Source organism: Ostrea edulis, chromosome 5 (assembly GCF_947568905.1).
Source record: "Ostrea edulis chromosome 5, xbOstEdul1.1, whole genome shotgun sequence".
NCBI classification, from domain to species: domain Eukaryota; kingdom Metazoa; phylum Mollusca; class Bivalvia; order Ostreida; family Ostreidae; genus Ostrea; species Ostrea edulis.
In genome coordinates, this window is record NC_079168.1 from 14,590,402 (window position 1) to 14,610,093 (window position 19,692).

The 19,692-nt window shown below is 35.6% G+C and overlaps 2 protein-coding genes across 3 annotated transcripts in view; one reads left to right on the top strand and one right to left on the bottom strand.

Annotated features, from left to right (window-relative positions):
* LOC125650254 (leucine-rich repeat-containing protein 74A-like) overlaps positions 1 to 4,553 on the bottom strand; it is a 31,045-nt gene extending 26,492 nt beyond the window's left edge. The window contains exon 1 of the mRNA XM_048878379.2: positions 4,479 to 4,553. The gene's annotated coding sequence lies outside the window, so the exon portion shown is untranslated. The remainder of the gene's footprint in view (positions 1 to 4,478) is intronic.
* Positions 3,823 to 19,216, top strand: LOC125650255 (activated RNA polymerase II transcriptional coactivator p15-like). Of its 2 annotated transcripts, XM_056166765.1 has the most exons (6): positions 3,823 to 3,949; positions 4,161 to 4,217; positions 5,228 to 5,341; positions 13,191 to 13,304; positions 17,029 to 17,134; positions 18,416 to 19,216. In XM_056166765.1, exons 2-6 carry the CDS (start codon positions 4,161 to 4,163, stop codon positions 18,496 to 18,498), a joined length of 474 nt encoding a protein of 157 aa, XP_056022740.1. In that variant the 5' UTR covers positions 3,823 to 3,949; the 3' UTR covers positions 18,499 to 19,216. The 2 variants fall into 2 exon arrangements, with proteins under 2 accessions (XP_056022740.1, XP_048734337.2); XM_048878380.2 differs by lacking the exon at positions 5,228 to 5,341 and having other exon boundaries at positions 3,824 to 3,949.
* Positions 19,217 to 19,692: the final 476 nt, after the last annotated feature.

Genomic DNA, 19,692 nt, shown 5'->3' on the forward strand with positions numbered 1-19,692 from the left:
CAAATAACTGTGTCATAGGAGGTACCCCTTTTCCACATCGTGACATTCATAAACTTACCTGGTATTCTCCCAACCTTAGAGACAAGAACCAGATAGACCCACATCATGATAAACGGAACCTGGAGACGATCTCTTTTAGATGTAAGAGTCAAAAGGGGTGCTGATATAAAGAGTAGCCATCATCTAGTAACTGCTCTTATCAAACTTAGACTTCGAGGGACTAAGCAAATGAAAACAACAGTTAGACGTTTCGATATTGATAGGCTCAAAGATACCAGAGTCAAGAATGAATTCTCCATCCAAGTCAAAAACAGATTCCAAGCACGTCAAAACCTACCAGAACTAGATGAAAGAGACCCCATTGATAAAAATGGGAAAGAGTGGCCGATATATGCAGAAAAAGCAGTGAAAAATGTATTGGTTTTAGACAACAACAGAAAACCAAGGACTGGATAACACCTGACACATGGGCAAAGATCAGTACAAGAAGAGATATAAAAAAGAAAATGAATGAGGCTAAATCATCTCGACTGAAAGAAAGGTTACAACTTGAATATAGTGAAATACAACGGGATGTGAAGAAAATGACCCGAACAGATAAAAGATCATACATGGATAAGTTGGCATCAAAAGCAGAGGAAGCAGCAAATAAAGGAGAACAAGGCAACCTATACAAAATTACAAAGACTATCTGTGGTAAGAGCAAGACATCCTCAAATATACCTATCAAAGACAAACAAAGGAAACTATTATCATCAGAAAAAGAACAAGAGATACGCTGGACAGAAATTTTTAAAGAAATACTAAATAGACCTTCTCTTCAAGAACCAGAAATCCAGGAGCCTGATGAAGATATTGATATCAGCATAGAACCACCAAATAGATCTGAAATTATAGCTGCCATTAAGAGTTTAAAGAATGGAAAAGCATCAGGCTGTGACAATCTAAATGCAGAACTTTTCAAAACAGACCCAGTACTAGCAGCAAACACCCTGCATCCCATCTTTCATGAAATCTGGAAATAAACAATATTACCAGAAGAATGGAATAAATTCACCATCATCAGAATTCCAAAAAGGGGCCACGAAGTGATTGCAACAACTGGCGTGGAATTACATTGCTCTCTATTCCAAGCAAGATAATGGCTAAAATCATCATTAAACGAATATCAAATGCGATTGACAACTTGCGAAACGAACAAGCAGGTTTTCGCTCAGGTAGAGGATGCACAGACACTACGCAATATCATTGAACAGTGTTATGAATGGCAAAGACAACTTTACATCAATTTTGTTGACTTCGAGAAAGCATTCGATAGCATCCACAGAGAAAGCCTATGGAAGATTGTTAGATCTTATGGAGTGCCGCAACACCTTATCCAGCTAATAAAGAGTTTCTACAACAATTTCAAGTGTACAGTTGGTAGCAGTGATCTACACTTCCAAGTAAAAACAGGCATCCGTCAAGGCTGTGTTATGTCATCAACACTTTTTATCATAGCCATTGACTGGGTAATGCGCCAGACAACATCAGATTCTAACAGAGGCATTAGATGGGGCATACACTCAACACTAGAAGATCTAGACTTCGCCGATGACATTGCCATGCTCTCTCACACGCATCAGCACATACAAGAGAAAACCAACAGGCTACAAAATTATGCAGGACAAATTGGATTGAACATCAATGCCAAGAAGACATAAATCATGACATTGAACATCAGTAGACCATCACCAGTCATGTTAGGCGAGCAAGAACTGCCTAATACCAACACTTTTACATACCTTGGCAACGTGGTAAGCACAGGTGGTGGTGCAGAGGCAGATATCCAACTAAGACTCTGCAAAGCAAGGACGGTTTTCAAGAACCTACAAACTATATGGAGATCAGATCAGGGCAGTACACCATCCGCACTAAACTCCATCTTTACAGAAGTTGTATCCTGCCAATATTATTATATGGGTCTGAGTGCTGGAGGATAACAGAATGTGACCAACAGAAGTTGTCAACCTTCCACACAAAGAGTCTGAGGAGGATCTTAAGAATCTTCTGGCTACAGATGTCAACAAGAAGACATGGCCATGATCATAACAAATAGACGATAGAAATGGATAGGCCATGTCCTTCGTAAAGACCAAGATAACATCTCAAGAACAGCCCTGTTTTGGACACCTGAGGGGAAACGAAAGAGAGGAAGGTCGAAGATAACATGGAGACGAACAGTAGAAGCAGAGATGAAATCTTACCATCAAACCTTGGGAACTCTGCAAAAGAAGGCAACCGACAGACAGGAATGGAGAGCCTTCGTTGCTGCCCTACACGCCAGAGAGCGTAATGGGCAGTAAGTAAGTGCTACCACAACAAAGAGAGTTCCCTATTGTGAAAGCACTGCATTTTTCGTCTACTCCGTTGATAAGGTGAATGAAGGGTACAGCAACTTTCTCTCTCTATTGAAAACTAAACGGTTTTCTTTTTTACATGAAGAAGATATCTAGTTTCCCTTCAATCGCCCCCTATGGTCATCCTTAATCTGCATAATTTTCTTGTCTTTTTTTTTTTTAAAGGTTTGGTATTCTAATTATTTCCCACAAAATGAAAAGAAATCAACCCATGTTCCATTGTGAATGGGGCAAAATATTGGGCCATGAGTAGGTACCGATAATCCCTGGTTTTGTTTTGTTTGTTGTTGTTGGTTTGTTTGTTTTTTAGCTCAAGTGAGCTTTTCTGATCAAAACTTTTCGTTGTTGCTGTAAACTTTTCACATTTTCATCTTCTTCAGAACCACATGGTCAGTTTCAACCAAACTTGGCACAAAGCATCCTTGGGTGAAGGGGATTCAAGTTTGTTCAAATGAGGGACAATGCTCTTCTCCAAGGGGAAATAATAGTGAAAATGCACTGACAAATTATAAAAATCGTTTTCTCCAGAGCCAACTGGCTAAATTCAATTATCCTTAGATAAAAAGTATTCAATTTTGTTCAATCGAAGAGCTATATCCCCTTCAAAAGGGAGATCATCACAAAAATGCAAAAATAGGATTGGGTCATTTTAAAATCTTCTCAAAAACCACTGGTCCAGAAAAAAATTACATTTACATGGAAGCTTCCTGATATGGTGCAGATTCAAGTTTTTAAATTCATGGCCCCTGGGGGAGTAGTGGGGCCACAATATGGAATCCCAGTTTTACATGCGAATACATGTATATAGGAAAAAAAATCTTTACATATCTTCTCAAGTACCACTAGTTCAGACAAATTCAAATTTACCTGGCAACTTTCTGACATAGTGCAGATTCATGCTGGTAAAAACCATGCCCCCTCGCGGGGGGGGGGGGGGGGGGGGGGGGGGGGGGGGGGGGGGTTGTAGGTTGGTGCCACAACAGGGTATCAAATTTTACATGCGAATATATAGGGAACATTTTTAAATATGGGTCAAGGTGACTCAAGTGAGGGATGTGGTTTATGGGCCTCTTGCTTTCATATTGCATTACAAATGTCACAAGGGAGGGGGGGGGGGGGGGCATTCATGTCCTATGGGTATATTTATAGTTTTTTTTCTATTCACGATTTTTTAAAAATTTCCCCTTATCCTTTTCTTTTAATTTTATACGCCCCATCATCAGGAAATTGAATTGAATTTGTAGATGTTGCATGATGTTGGTTATACACTTACACTTGTGTTGGTATACGCTTACACTTGTGTTCCGGTATCGGCAGACAAGAGACGACATCAAACATTTCCAACTGAAATATTTTTCATCAATTTAGCAATCTGAATTTTAGATATTGTCTGTTCTCTCTCTCTTTTCTTTTTTTTTTTTTCACTTGTGTGCGACTCTTATGAAAGTCGGGATCGGTGTACAAATAATTTACAAAAGTTTGCGGGAAAAGAAGGAAGGAGACGAGACAAAGCAATCTAAAAAGAAACTTGCCGGAACAGCTGCAAAAAGGTGTGATTTACTGATTATCATTGACACATTCAGCTGAAGATATGTACTAAATTCCTTTTTAACAACATCTGTTAAGTAGATCTAACTGGCAGTACATGTAACTCAGATGTAAGCTTCAGCATTCTTAGTACTACATACTCATGATACTGATACTCGACTTATACTAGCTCTTCACCAAGTGTTAGATTTAACAGTTAAAATTTCGTTACAGATGCCGAAGTCAAAGGAATTCATTTCTTCTTCGGAGTCGGACTCTGATAATGACCAGGTTAGTAACACTATTAAAAAGATTTAGACAATTACGTTGACCGCGATGTCAGGGTTCACACTAATCTCGGTTGAGATTCGGCTCGGCTGAATATTTGGACTGACGCCTTCACTGAATCTCGGAGCAGTCCTTCATAATTCATGTTTGGAAGTTTACTTTCACATTCGACCAGTTGCACGTAGGTGACACTGCTGTTCGCTTCAAATAAGTAATTTAATTGTTAAACTAACTCTCTATCACTATTAATGCTGTATTACTCACCGTTTAGGTATAAAAATCCCAAAATGAAAATAGGCACTAAATTTTCCGTTGAAATGAAGACTTCCTTGGCACAATATTTTATCTCCTGGAATTGAAGAGTTCCTATAGTCTGCTTTATCTAGTTACTGATACATCGTATCTCTACATACCTACTTGCATTTCGCTAATTCAAAAAAACAAACTATAGGAACTCTTCAATTTTGGGAGATAAAATGTGCCATAGAAAATATTGTGCCATAGAAGACTTCATTTGAACGGAAAAATTAGTGATGGTTTATTTTATTGAATTTACATATTTAGACGGTAAGTAGTACAGCATTAATAGTGATAGAGAGTTAGTTTAACAGTCAAATTACTTATTTGAAGCGAACAGCAGTATCACCTAAGTGCACATTAATTGCTAGAACTGGCCGAAGCTGAAAGTAAATTTCCAGACATGAATCATGAAGGACTGCTCCGAGATTCGGTGAAGGCGTCAGTCCAATTATTCAGCCAAGCTGAGATTAGGTTCACACTAGTCCGAAATATCTGACGTTTTCCGGGCTTTTTATGATTTTGATATTTACCGTGCCAGGAAAACGTCAAAACCGGTGCCATTACGTAAACTGGAAAAACTTCTTATGCAGATTATGAATATTTTCTGCAATGCTAGCTACCTTCATCAGTAAAATCATCACCCGATAAAACAGCAAAAAAAAGCATGTTATTGTTTAAATGATTACTATCAAAACAGTACAGTTCATTTTAAGACACCAACTCGACAAAGTGTGGTAAAACATACGGATTACAGCTACCGCTCATTCGCACAGCGTGTCATTAAAGAAGAGAGTCTGTCGGAAATAAAACTGCATTCTTCATCTGAGGTATGTATATAGGGTACTAGGAATCCCTGCTCTTCGCTTGAATCCGGTTGAACTTGCAGTATACCAATGCTTAGCACTCTGATTACAAGAGTAGATGTGATCGTTTGTGCTTGTTGACAAAAATACAGTTACAATGATGAATTTACAAAATTTGTATTGGCATACAGATTAAATTCGCAACATGTAATTTTAGTATCTTTGAAGATTTGCTAATAAAATCAAGTCTGACTACCTCAGAATTAGATAAATATTCTTTGTGAAAAATACCGAGCTAGGTTTTATCAAATTTGAGCATTCAGAATGACTTGATAAGATTTTAGTGTTGGTGAATTATTCTGAGTTTTGAAGATAAATATTGTCAACTCAATATCTTGAGACAGCTTTGCTTTACAGACATTAAACTTGGTATACCGATTTTACTAAAGGAGTAGATGACCATTATCAAATTTGAGATCATAAGGTCAAAGTGGACATAAGATGTAAACGATGTGACCGTTGAACTGAGCGGAGCATGAAATGTTCATTGGCATGTCCCAGATGAAAATCATATTCCGTTAAGTACGGTAGATTATGATTCATTTAAAAAAATTAATTTTTCATGAAATTTTCCTTGTGCTAAACACCCAGTAAAATTTCAATATCAAAGGGGGATATATGAGGATAACAGTTCTACAGGCGATGTAAATCGTGCATCAATGTAACGTCACACTTTACCTCGACTTTTTTCTCTCTTTAAAAACAAACAATTATTAAACTAAACAAATTTAACCAATAAATTCAAAGTGGTAAATTAAGTAACCGTAAGTATATTGTATATTCTTATCTAAACAAACTTGTGAACTTGTTCATCTATTTAGTCGTATTACTGTTTTTCTATTTGATGATTGGCTAAAAACTGTAACAGTAATTGCCATATATTCATTTGTAACAAAATGGGTGTTTGAAATACAAACTACAAGTCAGTCTTGTATTTCTGGCATTCAAAATTTAACCACAAATAACTGTAGAAGCAACTAAATACAAAACAATATGGCGCTGCAAAAATGGATCACAAATTTTCAGCGAACATATGTAGAGATTATCTCTATTCATTTGCTGATTTTCTTATTTTTTTTCTTTTACATATGTGTTACCTTTCGGGCCTTTGTATAATAAGATATTGTCAAGAACTGTTTGCTTGACAGACATCAAACTTGGTACACTGGTTCCCCCTAGGAAGTAGGTGTCACCTATTAATTTTGAGGTGACAATTAAGTTCAAGGGTCAAACTGAACAGAGAAAGATAATGCCTGTTCAATATCTTGAGAACATTTGAATGACATCAAGCTTTGTACACTAAGATATTGGTAATGGTAACTCAGTGGTAGAACATTGACTTCGTAACCGGAAGGTCATGATTTTGAGCCTCGCTCGTTTCATGGCACCATCTAACTTATGTAAAAATAGTTAGTGATTGCTCCTTCGTGAAATGCTCAGCATTTAGAAATGAGAATCTCGGGTCTTTCAGTTACGACCTTAAAAATGGAGGTTCTGTGTCACTGCAGAACCCTTACTATTATGGCCCTGAGTGTCTATTAGATTTATGGTACTTCACCTACAACTGGTGACGCCTCAATATGAGAGAAAAATTCTCAACAGGATGTAAAACAACCAACCAACCTACCTAAGAAGTAGATATGTCCCATATTGATTTTGAGGTCACAAGGTCAGTGATTTTTTTTGTTTTTCAAACTACCACCCCTCCCTTTGAATTGGGGGAAAATTAGCGACATTTTCCTCAAATTGGGAAAAATCATTCATAGTAAATTAAAATGGTAAAGATGCATAACATAATCAAATAACAATTTTTAGCTCACCTGAGCCGAAGGCTCAAGTGAGCTTTTCTGATCACATTTTGTCCAGCATCCGTCTGTCTGTCTGTAAACTTTTCACATTTTCATCTTCTTCTCATGAACCACCGGGCCAATTTCAACCAAACTCGCCAAAAAGCATCCTTAGGTGTAGGGGATTCAAGTTTGTTCAAATGAAGGGCCACACTTTTCCAAGGGGGGATAATCAAGAATTAGTGAAAATTTGTTGGCATCTTTTAAAAATCTTCTTCTCAAGAACCAGTGGGCCAGATAAGCTGAAACTTATGTGAAAGTTTCATAACATAGTGTAGATTCAAATTTGTTCAAATCATGACCCCCGAATGTAGGATGGGGCCACAATGGGGATTCAAAGTTTTACATCGGAATATATAGGAAAAAAACTTTAAAAATCTTCTTCTCAAGAACCACTAATCCAGAAAAGCTGAGATTTACATGAAAGCTTCCTGACATAATGCAGATTCAAGTTTGTTCAAATCATGGGCCCCGGGGGTTGGATGGGGCCACAATAGGGAATCAAATTTTTACATACAAATATATAGGAAAAATCTTTAAAAATCTTCTTCTCAAGAACCACTGAGCCAGAAAAGCTGATTTTTACATGAAAACTTTCTGACATAGTGCAGATTCAAGTTTTTTCAAATCATGGCCCCCGGGGGTAGGATGGGGCCACAAGGGGGATCAAAGTTTTACATACAAATATATAGTTAAAATCTTGTTCTCAATAACCACTGAGTCAGAAAAGCTGATATTTACAAGAAAACTTTCTGACATAGTACAGATTCAAGTTTGTTCAAATCATGGCCCCCGGGGGGTAGGATGGGGCCACAAGTGGGGGGGGGGGGGGTAAAAGTTTTACATACAAATATAGGAAAAAGCTTTAAAAATCTTGTTCTCAAGAACCATTGGGCCATAGAAGTTAACATTTACATGACAGCTTTCTGACATAGTGTAGATTCAAGTTTGCAAAGGGTAGTTTGGGCCATAATAGGGACTAAGGTTTTACATGCAAATATATATGGAAAGTTTTCAGATATGGGCCAAGGTGACTCAGGTGAGCGATGTGGCCCATGGGCCTCTTGTTTTGTTTGAGGTTTATTTCAGATCTGATTTAAAATCATAGAATAAATCATTATTTAACATTAAATATGTATTGGAATTTATGCCTTGTATAGATATTATTTACTTTTTCTAAGAAATACTTATTGTCTAATTTCATAAACAAAATAATAAATTATTAATTCACCAGCATTTGTACCCATAATCTTGTAAATATTATATTAATAATCAAGTTTCCAGAATGTCTCTCCTGTTTGTATTTTTCAGATTTTAGTAAAACCCTATACTGTTGGCCACTTCCTGTTATTAGCCTGACCCTACATATAATGGCGGTCAAACTAAATTGTCAACAATATAATATGGCTTAATGTGTATCTGGAAACTATATACTTTGCTGCATATCTGCTTACATGGATGCCTCTATTGTTTTACATATTCTTTACAAACCCTTTTTGCATGTGCAGTGGTTTGGAGAAAAAAACGTATTTACTCTTTGTCAGCAATATACGGTAACCTTTTTTTTAAATGGTCTAATTTCCCTAGATTTGAAATTGGGAAAAACATACATATATAATTGGGAAAAAATAGCTAATTTTAGTGAGGGGAAACAGCGGAATATCGGTGGCATTTTGGCCCAAAAAAATCACTGAAGGTCAAGGGTCAAACTGGACATTTAAGATATTGTGTGCTCAATATCTTGAGAACCCTTTGCTAATTGACAGACATCGAACTTGGTACACTGGTACATCCTTAAGGAGTAGATAATGTCTATTGATTTTTAGATGACTATAAGATCAATGGTAAAACTACTCTGGACATAAGATTTTGTTTTCTCAGTATCGTGGAAACCTTTATTTGATGGACATCAAACTAAAGTCATACACTGGTGCCCCCTAAAGAGCATATGGCCCCCATCAAGGTCAAAGGTCAGGACTCAAATGACTGGTTTCAAAGATCAAACTTATTATCATGGCATGCCGCAGACTTGTATATAACCCATATTTCTCACTATCGCTACAGGCATTCTAAATGTAAGGTTGATCTGTTTCAGTGTTAAACATTTTTCCTCGTTAAATTATAAGCAGTAAATTTCATTTTTGAAAATACTATATTTCTTATATTCACAGTCTACTTTAATTTCTGTTGGAATTTCCAGACGTTGAAATAGGTGTACAATATTCATCAAAGGTCATGCACAGATTGTTCTCACAACTGCAGCGCATTCATGAGGAAATTACTATCATTACAATTGGTAAAGATATCAAAGGCAACTTAAACATTGAAAATGTAAATATTAATGAATGAATTGCACAAGTACATGTATATGGACTGTCCTGCTTGCGCATTGCCTTATACATATACAACTGCTTAAAGTCGTAAATATTTGGCAGCAAATCAGGGTCACTGTTTCTGTTTAATGTGCAAAACCGTAGAGGAATATAGCTAGTGACTTGTTTGGATGTTTCAATTTTTTTTAGGTCGCCTGAGAAAATCAGGTGACCTATTTCAATTTGTCAGCGTTGATCATATTGCCCATCATGCGTTAACAATTGAACATATTTAACTTTTTGATAACTACCGTTCAAATTCTTTTCAAATTTGGTATGAATCATCTTTGGGACAAGGGGGCATAAATTTTAAATTTCAGGTCTCCTGCATTTCTTTGGCTTTAGGGTGGGGCAAAACCTGCCAAATGTTGACCAAAATTAAAATTTCTTCTCTACAACTGCACATCTGTAAGAAAAACTGAATGTATATTGATGTAGCTACATAACAGGAAGGCCTCTATAAAAAATGTAAATTTCACAATCCCTGGAGTAGAAGTTCTGACTCTGAGGCAGGTCCTAACTTGTTATATATATATATATATATATATATATATATATATATATATATATATACGTGTGTATATATACATGTGTATATATATATATATATATATATATATATGAAGTGTTTATGAGTAAAACATTCACATAACATCCTCTTTAGTGCTTTTGATACAGAATTAAAACTATTAGGAAATGGATATTTAGAAATAGCAGCTAGGTAGTCCTTTACCAAAATTGTAAATTTCATGATCTCAGGGGTAGGTATTTTTTTTATCAGGGTGGAGCCAAAATTGTCAGTGATTAAATGTGTTAACAACTAAACATCTGTAACTTCTTGATAACTACCATTCTAATTCTTTTCATATTTGGTATGAAGAATCTTTGGGACAAGGCCGGGGTACATAAGTTGTAAATTTTAGGACTCCTGCACCCCTGGGGCCTTAAGGGAAGAAATCTTTTCTTCTGTTAGAAAAACTAAATGCATCGTGATGTAGAGCAGGAAGCCCTCTACCAAATTTTTAAATTTCATGATTCCCAGGGTAGAGGTTTTGACTCCAGGGTGGGACCAAACTGTTTATGTGTAAAACTTTTAAATAAACATCTTTTTCAATGCTATATTGATAGTGAATTGAAACTAAATAGATATTTGGATGGAGTAGGTAGTCCTTTACCAAAATTGTAAATTTCATGATCCCAGGGGTAAGGGATTTGGTTCCAGGATGGGACTAAAATTATTATAATGATTATTGTTTAAAAATCATTTGAAAGGCTTAAATTCTTTAAGTTTGCTGATACAGATACAGTATAAAAACTAAATGCATATTTGGGAAAAGCAGAAAGAGATGTACCAATTAAAATTATGAATTTTGCAACCCCAGAGTTTTGTCTCGAGGACCAACAGATGGAAGTTCGTCATATAATGTTAATATGTGTTACATATTTTATGCAAAGTTTTTCATCAGTATAGACACTTTTTGGAGCTTTTAAGTTTTAAGAACACATCTTATTTCAACTGTTGACGAATATTAGGATTAATTAGCTCAGGTATGCAGAACTGGAAATCTTTTCTAGATTTCATAGCCCTTGGGTTATAGTGATACTTTAAACTAATACTCAGGTGACCAGTAAGGTTTGTGGGCCTCTTCATTTAAAAGAAAATTTATTTAGCACACATTTTAAGTCATTGTTTGTAAATTGTATATCTACTCAGTTTTCAAATGGACTATTTCACTGACATTTTAGTTACATCAGACTTGATACTTACATGTAAATTAACGTGCGATACCCCAAATTAACGTGTGATGCCCCAATATACATGTATATGTTAGAATCCGATTATAAAGTTCACCGATAGCCATTTAATATATCTGGGAGTTTACCCTAAGAAATATACGTTAACAGTTTGATGTAGTATAAATCAATACAAGAGTTTGAATTTTTTTTTATTGTTTCAATTGTGTTTTAAATAAAACTTGTGTACAATTATTCATTTTGTAGTCGTCTTTCAAATACCCATGGCATAATAGATCATTGTTTTTTGCACTTGTAGTTTTCCGAATTTCTGTATACAGATATTGAAAAGATAACTCTAAATAGAGTAATCTTTTCATTTGTACATTTACAGAAATTTGAGATTCGTGACAATATTTTACTTGGAATTGTCATGATGTATGTGCAGTGTTTTTGTACTAGAGTGGAATGAGAAGGTAATATTGGATATATGACATGATGGGACAAAAACACTGGCTGCCCAGTTACAGATTCCCAGCTCTTCCATGTCACTCCCACACAAGTTTTGTTAATAACGAGCTTGTAGATATACATGTATAGTGAAACTTCTCTAAACTGGCTTGGCCCTTGGACAGAAAAAAACCCGGCTGGTTTAGAGAGGTGGCCGGTTTACCGAGAAGTTAGCATTTAGAAACATTTTATCTCAATTTTCGTAGTAGGTACTATTCACTTTGATTTGGTGATCTATGATCAATTATCGGTGGAGATCAAACTAGTCTGCTTAATGTACAGTGTGTACCTACAGGTAATTATTACAGGAAATATTCTCACTGAAATTATCTAATTTTAAACTGAAAATCTTTGACAGAATTAATGCATAAAGAAAACACAGAGGCCCATTATTGGAACTCCTCTTACCTACACTGTATATTGTACACTGTTTACATCCATCGCTTATGTCATTTTGACGTTTTTGAAAAGTGCAATAGTAAATATGAAATTGTAATTTTAATATTTCTTAGGAATTTTAAGTCTATGGAAACCAAGAATATTAATTGTTCTTTTGATAATTATCATTAACAGCCATGGGTTTGTTCATTATTAACTACCGCTTATATCCATGCGATAGTATGGTGCAACAATGTGGTGTTTGATACTGTATTCATTCAATATGTTCATATCTGTTTATTTATTATTTATTACATTTTGTACTGAATTTGGAAGGGTCACTTGGATTAGCCAATTAAGTGACACTTTAAAACACCCTTAACAGGGAAGGTAAACTATAGAAACTTGTGTTTTTCACACCTTCGGTTGATAGTTTCCCACCTGGCCAGTTGGTCAGTCATTTTTCACACCTGGCACATCTTGATCACCCTCTGTCCAGAATTTTCTTGTTTTCAAAAAGTGGCCAGTATTATAAGGGTAAATTACACATGTTTGTAAACAAATGTTCTTTAAAAAGTGTCCGGTTTTCAGGGGTGGATGGTTTTGTTAGAATTTCTTTGAAATTCGGCCGATATTCAGGGAAAACCGGTTTTCTGAGGGGCCGATTTGGAGAAGTTTCACTGTACATTTTTTTTTTTATTTATGAAAGACATGAAGATTACCAAGTGTCTTTAACAAATATAGAAAAAAGAATCGACAATATCTATAACATTGTAGAAAACTGGTAAGTATGAAAAAAAGTTTGTGAACCTGTATCTCTCATTATTAGTGTGAGGTCAAAGGTCATATTAGAGGAGAACACAATCACATGAAATATTGAAAAAAACAAATGTTGTTCAGGAGGTTATATATAGCAGTAATGGCCTGGAGCAATTGATTTTTAATGTAATAAAGTTGATATGTCATTTTCAGCCAAAACAGAAAAAGAAGAAGGTAGAAAAAAAAGAAAAGAAAGAGAAGACTGAAAGCAAGAAAGAGGAGAAATCCTCATCATCAAAGGGTCCTGGTGGGGAATACATGTTTCAGGTCAATATCAAGTTAGACAAATGTATTGAAACATTATCCAGTAATGATGTAGTTTATTTCCAAGAACTCCAAAATGATGGAGCAATTCAATACAGAAGAATGTTAAGAAGTTAGATTTCTCTCACTTCTGCAATCGATTTTCAACAGCTATTTGCCCACATGATGACTATACTGCTAAATTGTTTTTATCGATCACTGAATGGTTTATGTCATATCTATAATTTAGCATCCAATTTTGATTTAATAGATTCTGGAGTACCTTAATAGATTCTGGAGTACCTCAAGGAAGGATTTTAGGCCCTCTTCTATTCTTAATCAGGGCTTGAAGCTAATTTTTTATGTCACCAGTCCAGTCGGACTGATGGGGCATAATTTCAACCAGTCCGCAGAAAATTTTACCAGTCCAACAGAGTTTTCCAGAAATAATCAAACATATTTCGTTAATGTTATTAAAATGAAATTAAACTCAATATGCCTCAGACAATATTGTAACACTTAAATGTGGGATTTATATTTACGAATCAGATTCGTCTGATATCTACAGATCGAACCATGCCAAATGTGTGTATAAAATTTCATAAGTATATTTTCAAAAATGATGCTTTAGAAAATTAACCAGTCCCATCGGACTGACTAAAACAAATGTCAGTCAGTCCACCATACTTTTAACCAGTCACATGTTAATTTCGAGCCCTGTTAATTTATGTCAATGATATGTCTATAAATATTATTGAATAACAGCTTTTAATACAATGTTATTGGCTAAACTGAGCCAAATTTTCAGATCACATTTTGTCCGCCCTCTTTAAACTTTTAATGTTTTCAACTGCTGGGCCAATTTCAATCAATCTCACCGTAAAGCATCCTTGGATGCTGGAGATTAAAATTTGTTCAAATGAAGGAACGCGCTCCCTTGAAAGGAGAGAAATCAAGACAAAAATAGGATGGGGTTATTGACAAATCTTTTTCTCAAGCACCACTGGGTCAAATAAGTTGAAATCAAATCTACATGAAAGCTTCCTGATATAGTGTAGATTCAAATTTGTTCAAATTGTGACCCTAGGAGTAAGATGGGGCCACAATAGGGAATCAAAATTTTATATGCTGATATATAGTGGAAATCCATATGATAATACTAGTTCTGAAGTGCTACCAATAAAATTATTATGCCTCCCCCCCCCCCCCCCCCCCCCCCCCCCCCCCAAGATCTGGAGCATATTGTTTTTGTTTTGTTTTGTCTCATTCTGTAATTCTGTCTGAAACTCTAACCTTGCTAATAACTTTTGAACAGTGCGTGTTAGAACTTTGATATTTCACATGAGTATTCCTTGTGACAAGACCTTTCTGTGGATACCAAAATATTTGACCCTTGACCTTAGAGTTTGACCTACTTTTTGAAAACTAAATCTTGCTAATAACTTTTGAACGATGAGTGTTAGAGCTTTGATATTTCACATGAGTATTCCTTGTGACAAGACCTTTCCATAGGTACTAAACCTTTCGACTTTGGCATTTGACCTACTTTTAATTTTTTTTTTTACATTGGTCATAACTTCTAAATGGTAAGTATTAGAGCTTTCATATTGCCCATGAGCATTTCTTGTGACAAGATCTTTTTTACTGGTACCAAGATATTTGTTCTTGTGACCTTGGCCATCTTTGGAATTGGCCATTATCGGGGGCATTTGTGTTTCTCAAACACATCTTGTTTTCATAGGATTGGAGTGCTTTGGCTTTAGAAACAAAACAGTTAGTTGACAACAAAGCAGTTTTAAAAAAGCAGTAAAGTCCCTATTAACCAGTAAGGCAAGGGTTATAAAAATACCTGATGCCACATCCAGTATTGTTATTACTTTTTAGCTCACCTGAGCCAGAGGCTCAAGTGAGCTTTTCTATTCAAAATTTGTCCGTTGTCTGTCGGCGTCATAAACTTTTCACATTTTCATCTTCTTCTCCAGAACCACTGGGTCAAATTTAACCAAACTTGGCCAAAAGCACCCTTGGGTGAAGGGCTTTCTAGCTTGTTCAAACAAAGGGCCATGCCCCCTTCAAAGGGGAGATAATCACAAAAATGCAAAATTAGGGAAGGGTCATTTAAAAACCTTCTTAAGAACCACTGGGCCAGAGGAGCTGACATTTACATAAAAGCTTCCTGACATAGTGCAGATTCAAGTTTGTTCAAATCATGGCCCCTGGGGGTAGGATGAGCCCAGAATATTGGATCAAAGTTTTACATAGAAATATATAGGGAAAATCTTTAAAAATCTTCTTCTCAAGAACCAATGAGCCAGAAGAGCTGAGATTTACATGAAAGCTTCCTGACATAGTGCATATTCAAGTTTGTTCAAATCATGGCCCTCGGGGTAGGTTGGGGCCACAATAGGGGATCAAAGTTTTACATACAAATATATAGGGAAAATCTTTAAAAATCTTCTTCTCAAGAACCAATGTGCCAAAAGAGCTACATGTAAGATTTACATGAAAGCTTCCTGACATAGTGCAGATTCAAGTTTGTTCAAATCATGGCCCCCAGGAGTAGGTTGGGGGCACAATAGGGGATCAAATTTTAAATAGAAATATATAGGGAAAATCTTCTTCTCAACAAACCACTGAGCCAGAAGAGCTGAGATTTGCGTAAAAGCTTTCTGACATAGTGCAGATTCAAGTTTGTTCAAATCATGGCCTCCAGGGGTAGGCTGGGGTCACAATAGGGGATCAAAGTTTTAAATAGAAATATATAGAGAAAATCTTTAAAATTTTCTTCTCAAGAACCATTGGGTCAAAGAAGTTGACATTAACATGAAAGCTTTCTGACATAGTGCAGGTTCAAGTTTGTAAAAATCACGGCCTCCATGGATAGGTTGGGGCCACAATAGGGACTAAAGTTTTACATGCAAATATATATGGAACGTCTTCAGGTGAGCGATGTGGCCCATGGGCCTGTTGTTTTATGCCCCCGCCATAAAGTGCTTGGGGCATAGTTTTAACCTTGTCTATTCTGCTGTCCTTCCTCAACACCGAATTTTCCAGACTTTTTTCTAAACACCTTGATATAGTGAACTGATTTTTTGTATACAGGTGGATATTGATGAGTTACAGATCGAGTTTGAGTTTGTTCTGGTTCGTTGATTTTGATGGAGTTGTGCCCCATTAACGCAGAAAAACTAATGTAACTATTTTATGGCTGTTATAATATATAAAGGATTGTTGTTAAGTTCTTCATTGTACTAAATGTGTGTAACATACAATCTGAATACTACATTCAATGCTATACTTTGATGGAACTCCTATATTTGACTGTACTGCAGGCGGGGACATTTGTGTCATGCTGACACATCTAGTGTAGAATAAAATTCTAGCCATTTGTTATATTAGATATAACAGAAATGTATAATTTTTCAATACATCATGCAACTTCCGGTATTTATCAAAACCTGTCAAAATTTCAATTTTATAATTGCGTAGTGCTATAGATTATGTCAGGTTTCAGTTTGTTATTTCAAATTTATGACAATGACATACTGTGATATTTTGCACCTGAATGAAATGTATCACTTGCACTGGGTGCAGCTTTGTTACAACTTTCTTCCTCAGTCTGTTAAGGCCTAAAATAAAAATTGCTAACCCCAGAAATTCTACATTAAATTGAATTTAAACAACAATCTGTGAAAAAAATAAAAATAAAAATTGTATAATCCAGTATTTTGTACAATGGTGTTTACAGCTGTCTAAGATGAGATTTGCCACAGTCAGTCAGTTTCGTGGTAATGTTATGGTGGGAATCAGAGAATTTTATGATGCCGGTGGAGAATTGAAACCAGGGAAAAAAGGTACCATCTCTTCCAGGATATTCATCAACAATAGTCCCAAGTTCTGCCATTTATTGCTTGTATACAAAATAATGAAGGAATGAAAGTAATTTCTTTTCATTTCATATAAAGTGAGCTGAGGTAGTTTACCACATGAAGTCCCAAATTACTGTACGCTTGTGGGGAAATTTACACTAATTACGCGGTCACGTAATAAGTGCGTAAACCCCCACACGTATAGTTAAAAATATTTTTATGTAGTATATATTATATTCTGTTACCGCATATTTTTCTTCCATGCATAATATTGGACATGGAAAAACTCATACTTAACCCCTAGCACAAATAACCACTTTTGAATTACTGGATATCATAAAATGAGAAATACTTATTTTCGTTCTTTATAATTCAATTTAGTAAAATGCATTTAATGAATAATTCTAAAGAAAATATGAATTTATATGATGTAGATATTTATGGCCTCTTCAAAGAAGAGGGGCATATGTATTGCTTTGCACCTGTTGATGGATAGAACACATATTGTCTGCTGAATATCTTAAAAACCATTCACTGGATGATAATTATATAATTTCATATGTGGGTTGGTTATGAGTAGAAGAAAAACCCTATTGATTTTCAGGTCCAAGGGTCAATCCACTCTGGACATAGAAAGATACTGTTTGCTCAATATCATGAGAACCCTTTGCTTGACATCAAACTTAGTACACTGGTAAATCATAAGGAGTAAATGACCCCTATTGATTTTGAGATCACATGTCAAAGGTTAAGGGTCAAACTGGACATAAAAATATACTGTCTGCTCAATATGATGAGAACCTTTTGCTTCACAGACATCAAACTAGATGGTCTGGAACATCCTAGGAAGTAGATGACCCCTATTGATTTTTAAGTCATATGGTCAAAGATGAAACTGGACAAAGGAACATACCATCCACTCAATTTCTTGTACTATTGTACATCCTAAGAAGTAGATTACCCCTATTGATTTTGAGGTCACATGGTCAAAGGCCAAGGGTCAATCCATTCTGGACATAGGAAGATATTGTCTGCTCAGTAACTTGAATTGTTTTGGCACTATGAATTCAATAATGCATGTGTGTAACCTTCAATTTTTGCACCACAGGGTATACACATTTCTGAAGCATTTCTTGTTCTGCATTAAAATTAGCATCAAATGTCACAAGTTCTGCGGCCAGAAAAAAAAAATCGGACAGTAGTTTGTGTGTGTAAGTCGGACATAAACTTAATAATCTGTTGCATTTTCTATATTTTGTATTTCAGGTATTTCTCTGTCAAAAGATCAATGGAAGAAACTGAAGGAACATATAGATGAAATAGATGATGCTGTAAAAGACCTTTCCTAGAATTTGCTGGGTGTAGCTTTTTTTTTCAAGTCTTTAATGTCAGTCTGGCAGGAACTGCAGAAGGCATCACAAGACAAACAAAATTCAATCTAAAAACCAACATATTAATGTTTTTAGATTTGTCATTTTCTTTTATTATGAGGGTCAAGTTCATGAGAATCAAAGAATCCTGTTCAGGACTGGGATTGAAGGAAATCATTAAAACAATGACTTGGCATCAGTTTGATGGCTGTTACTAAAGATCTCAGCAAGTACTGTAAAGTGATACACTGATCAAAAATGGTGTACTCTGATTTTTAGATGTAAAGTCACATGGGATATTTAAGCCATTTTCTTAAACCTATTTTTTTTTATCTTCTCTGTATGAAGAGTTCTTGTCAGATTTCTGAAATGTTTATATTTTATGTTGTAGTAAGATTACTATACTTTGTACATCAGCCTGGTTAGCTCTAAGAATCAATGGTTAGTTCACCTAATTAGTAATCCAGGGTTCGATTTTGGTATTGTCCAATGTTGCCTTAAACATGCGTTGTATATTGTAACTGGAAATCCGTGAACTTTGGTATTATTAACTAGAGTGTCAGATTCATTTAAAATTATACACATGCAATTTGTTGCAATTAAAATGGATCTCTGTCCATTCAAAACATTGAACCATGTCATTTCGAATGCTTGCTTAAGATGTGATTTTGTTGAAATACATCACTAAAATTGAAAATTCAGTGTTCAATTTTTGTTTCGTCACTCACATAGTGGTCTAATGCTGGTGTGTTTGATTTGTGTAAGGTACATCTCTTGAGAGGAGCATTTTCACGTAGAGCCTCGATCTCTTTTGATTTGTGCTGCAGAATGGTTTATAGCTCAATCAATTCTGGCTTGCAGCACATGATGCAGAATAGGTATACAATTATAGCTTAATCAATGGGGTATGCTGTGGAAATGGTACTGCAGTATAGGTGTAACTTGATCAATGGTGCATTCTAATGAAATCATGCTGCAGAGTGGATGTAGTTGATTTGGTGGAGTACTGTGAGTGTACATAGTGTATGAAAAGGGTGCTATAGAAATATGGTATTATCATAATGAGATCTGCGTAGTGGGTATAGCTTTTTTTTTTATTCCACCTGAGCTTCATGAGCTGAAGTTCAAGTGAGCTTTTCTGGTCACATTTTGTCCGGCGTCAGTCTGTCCTTC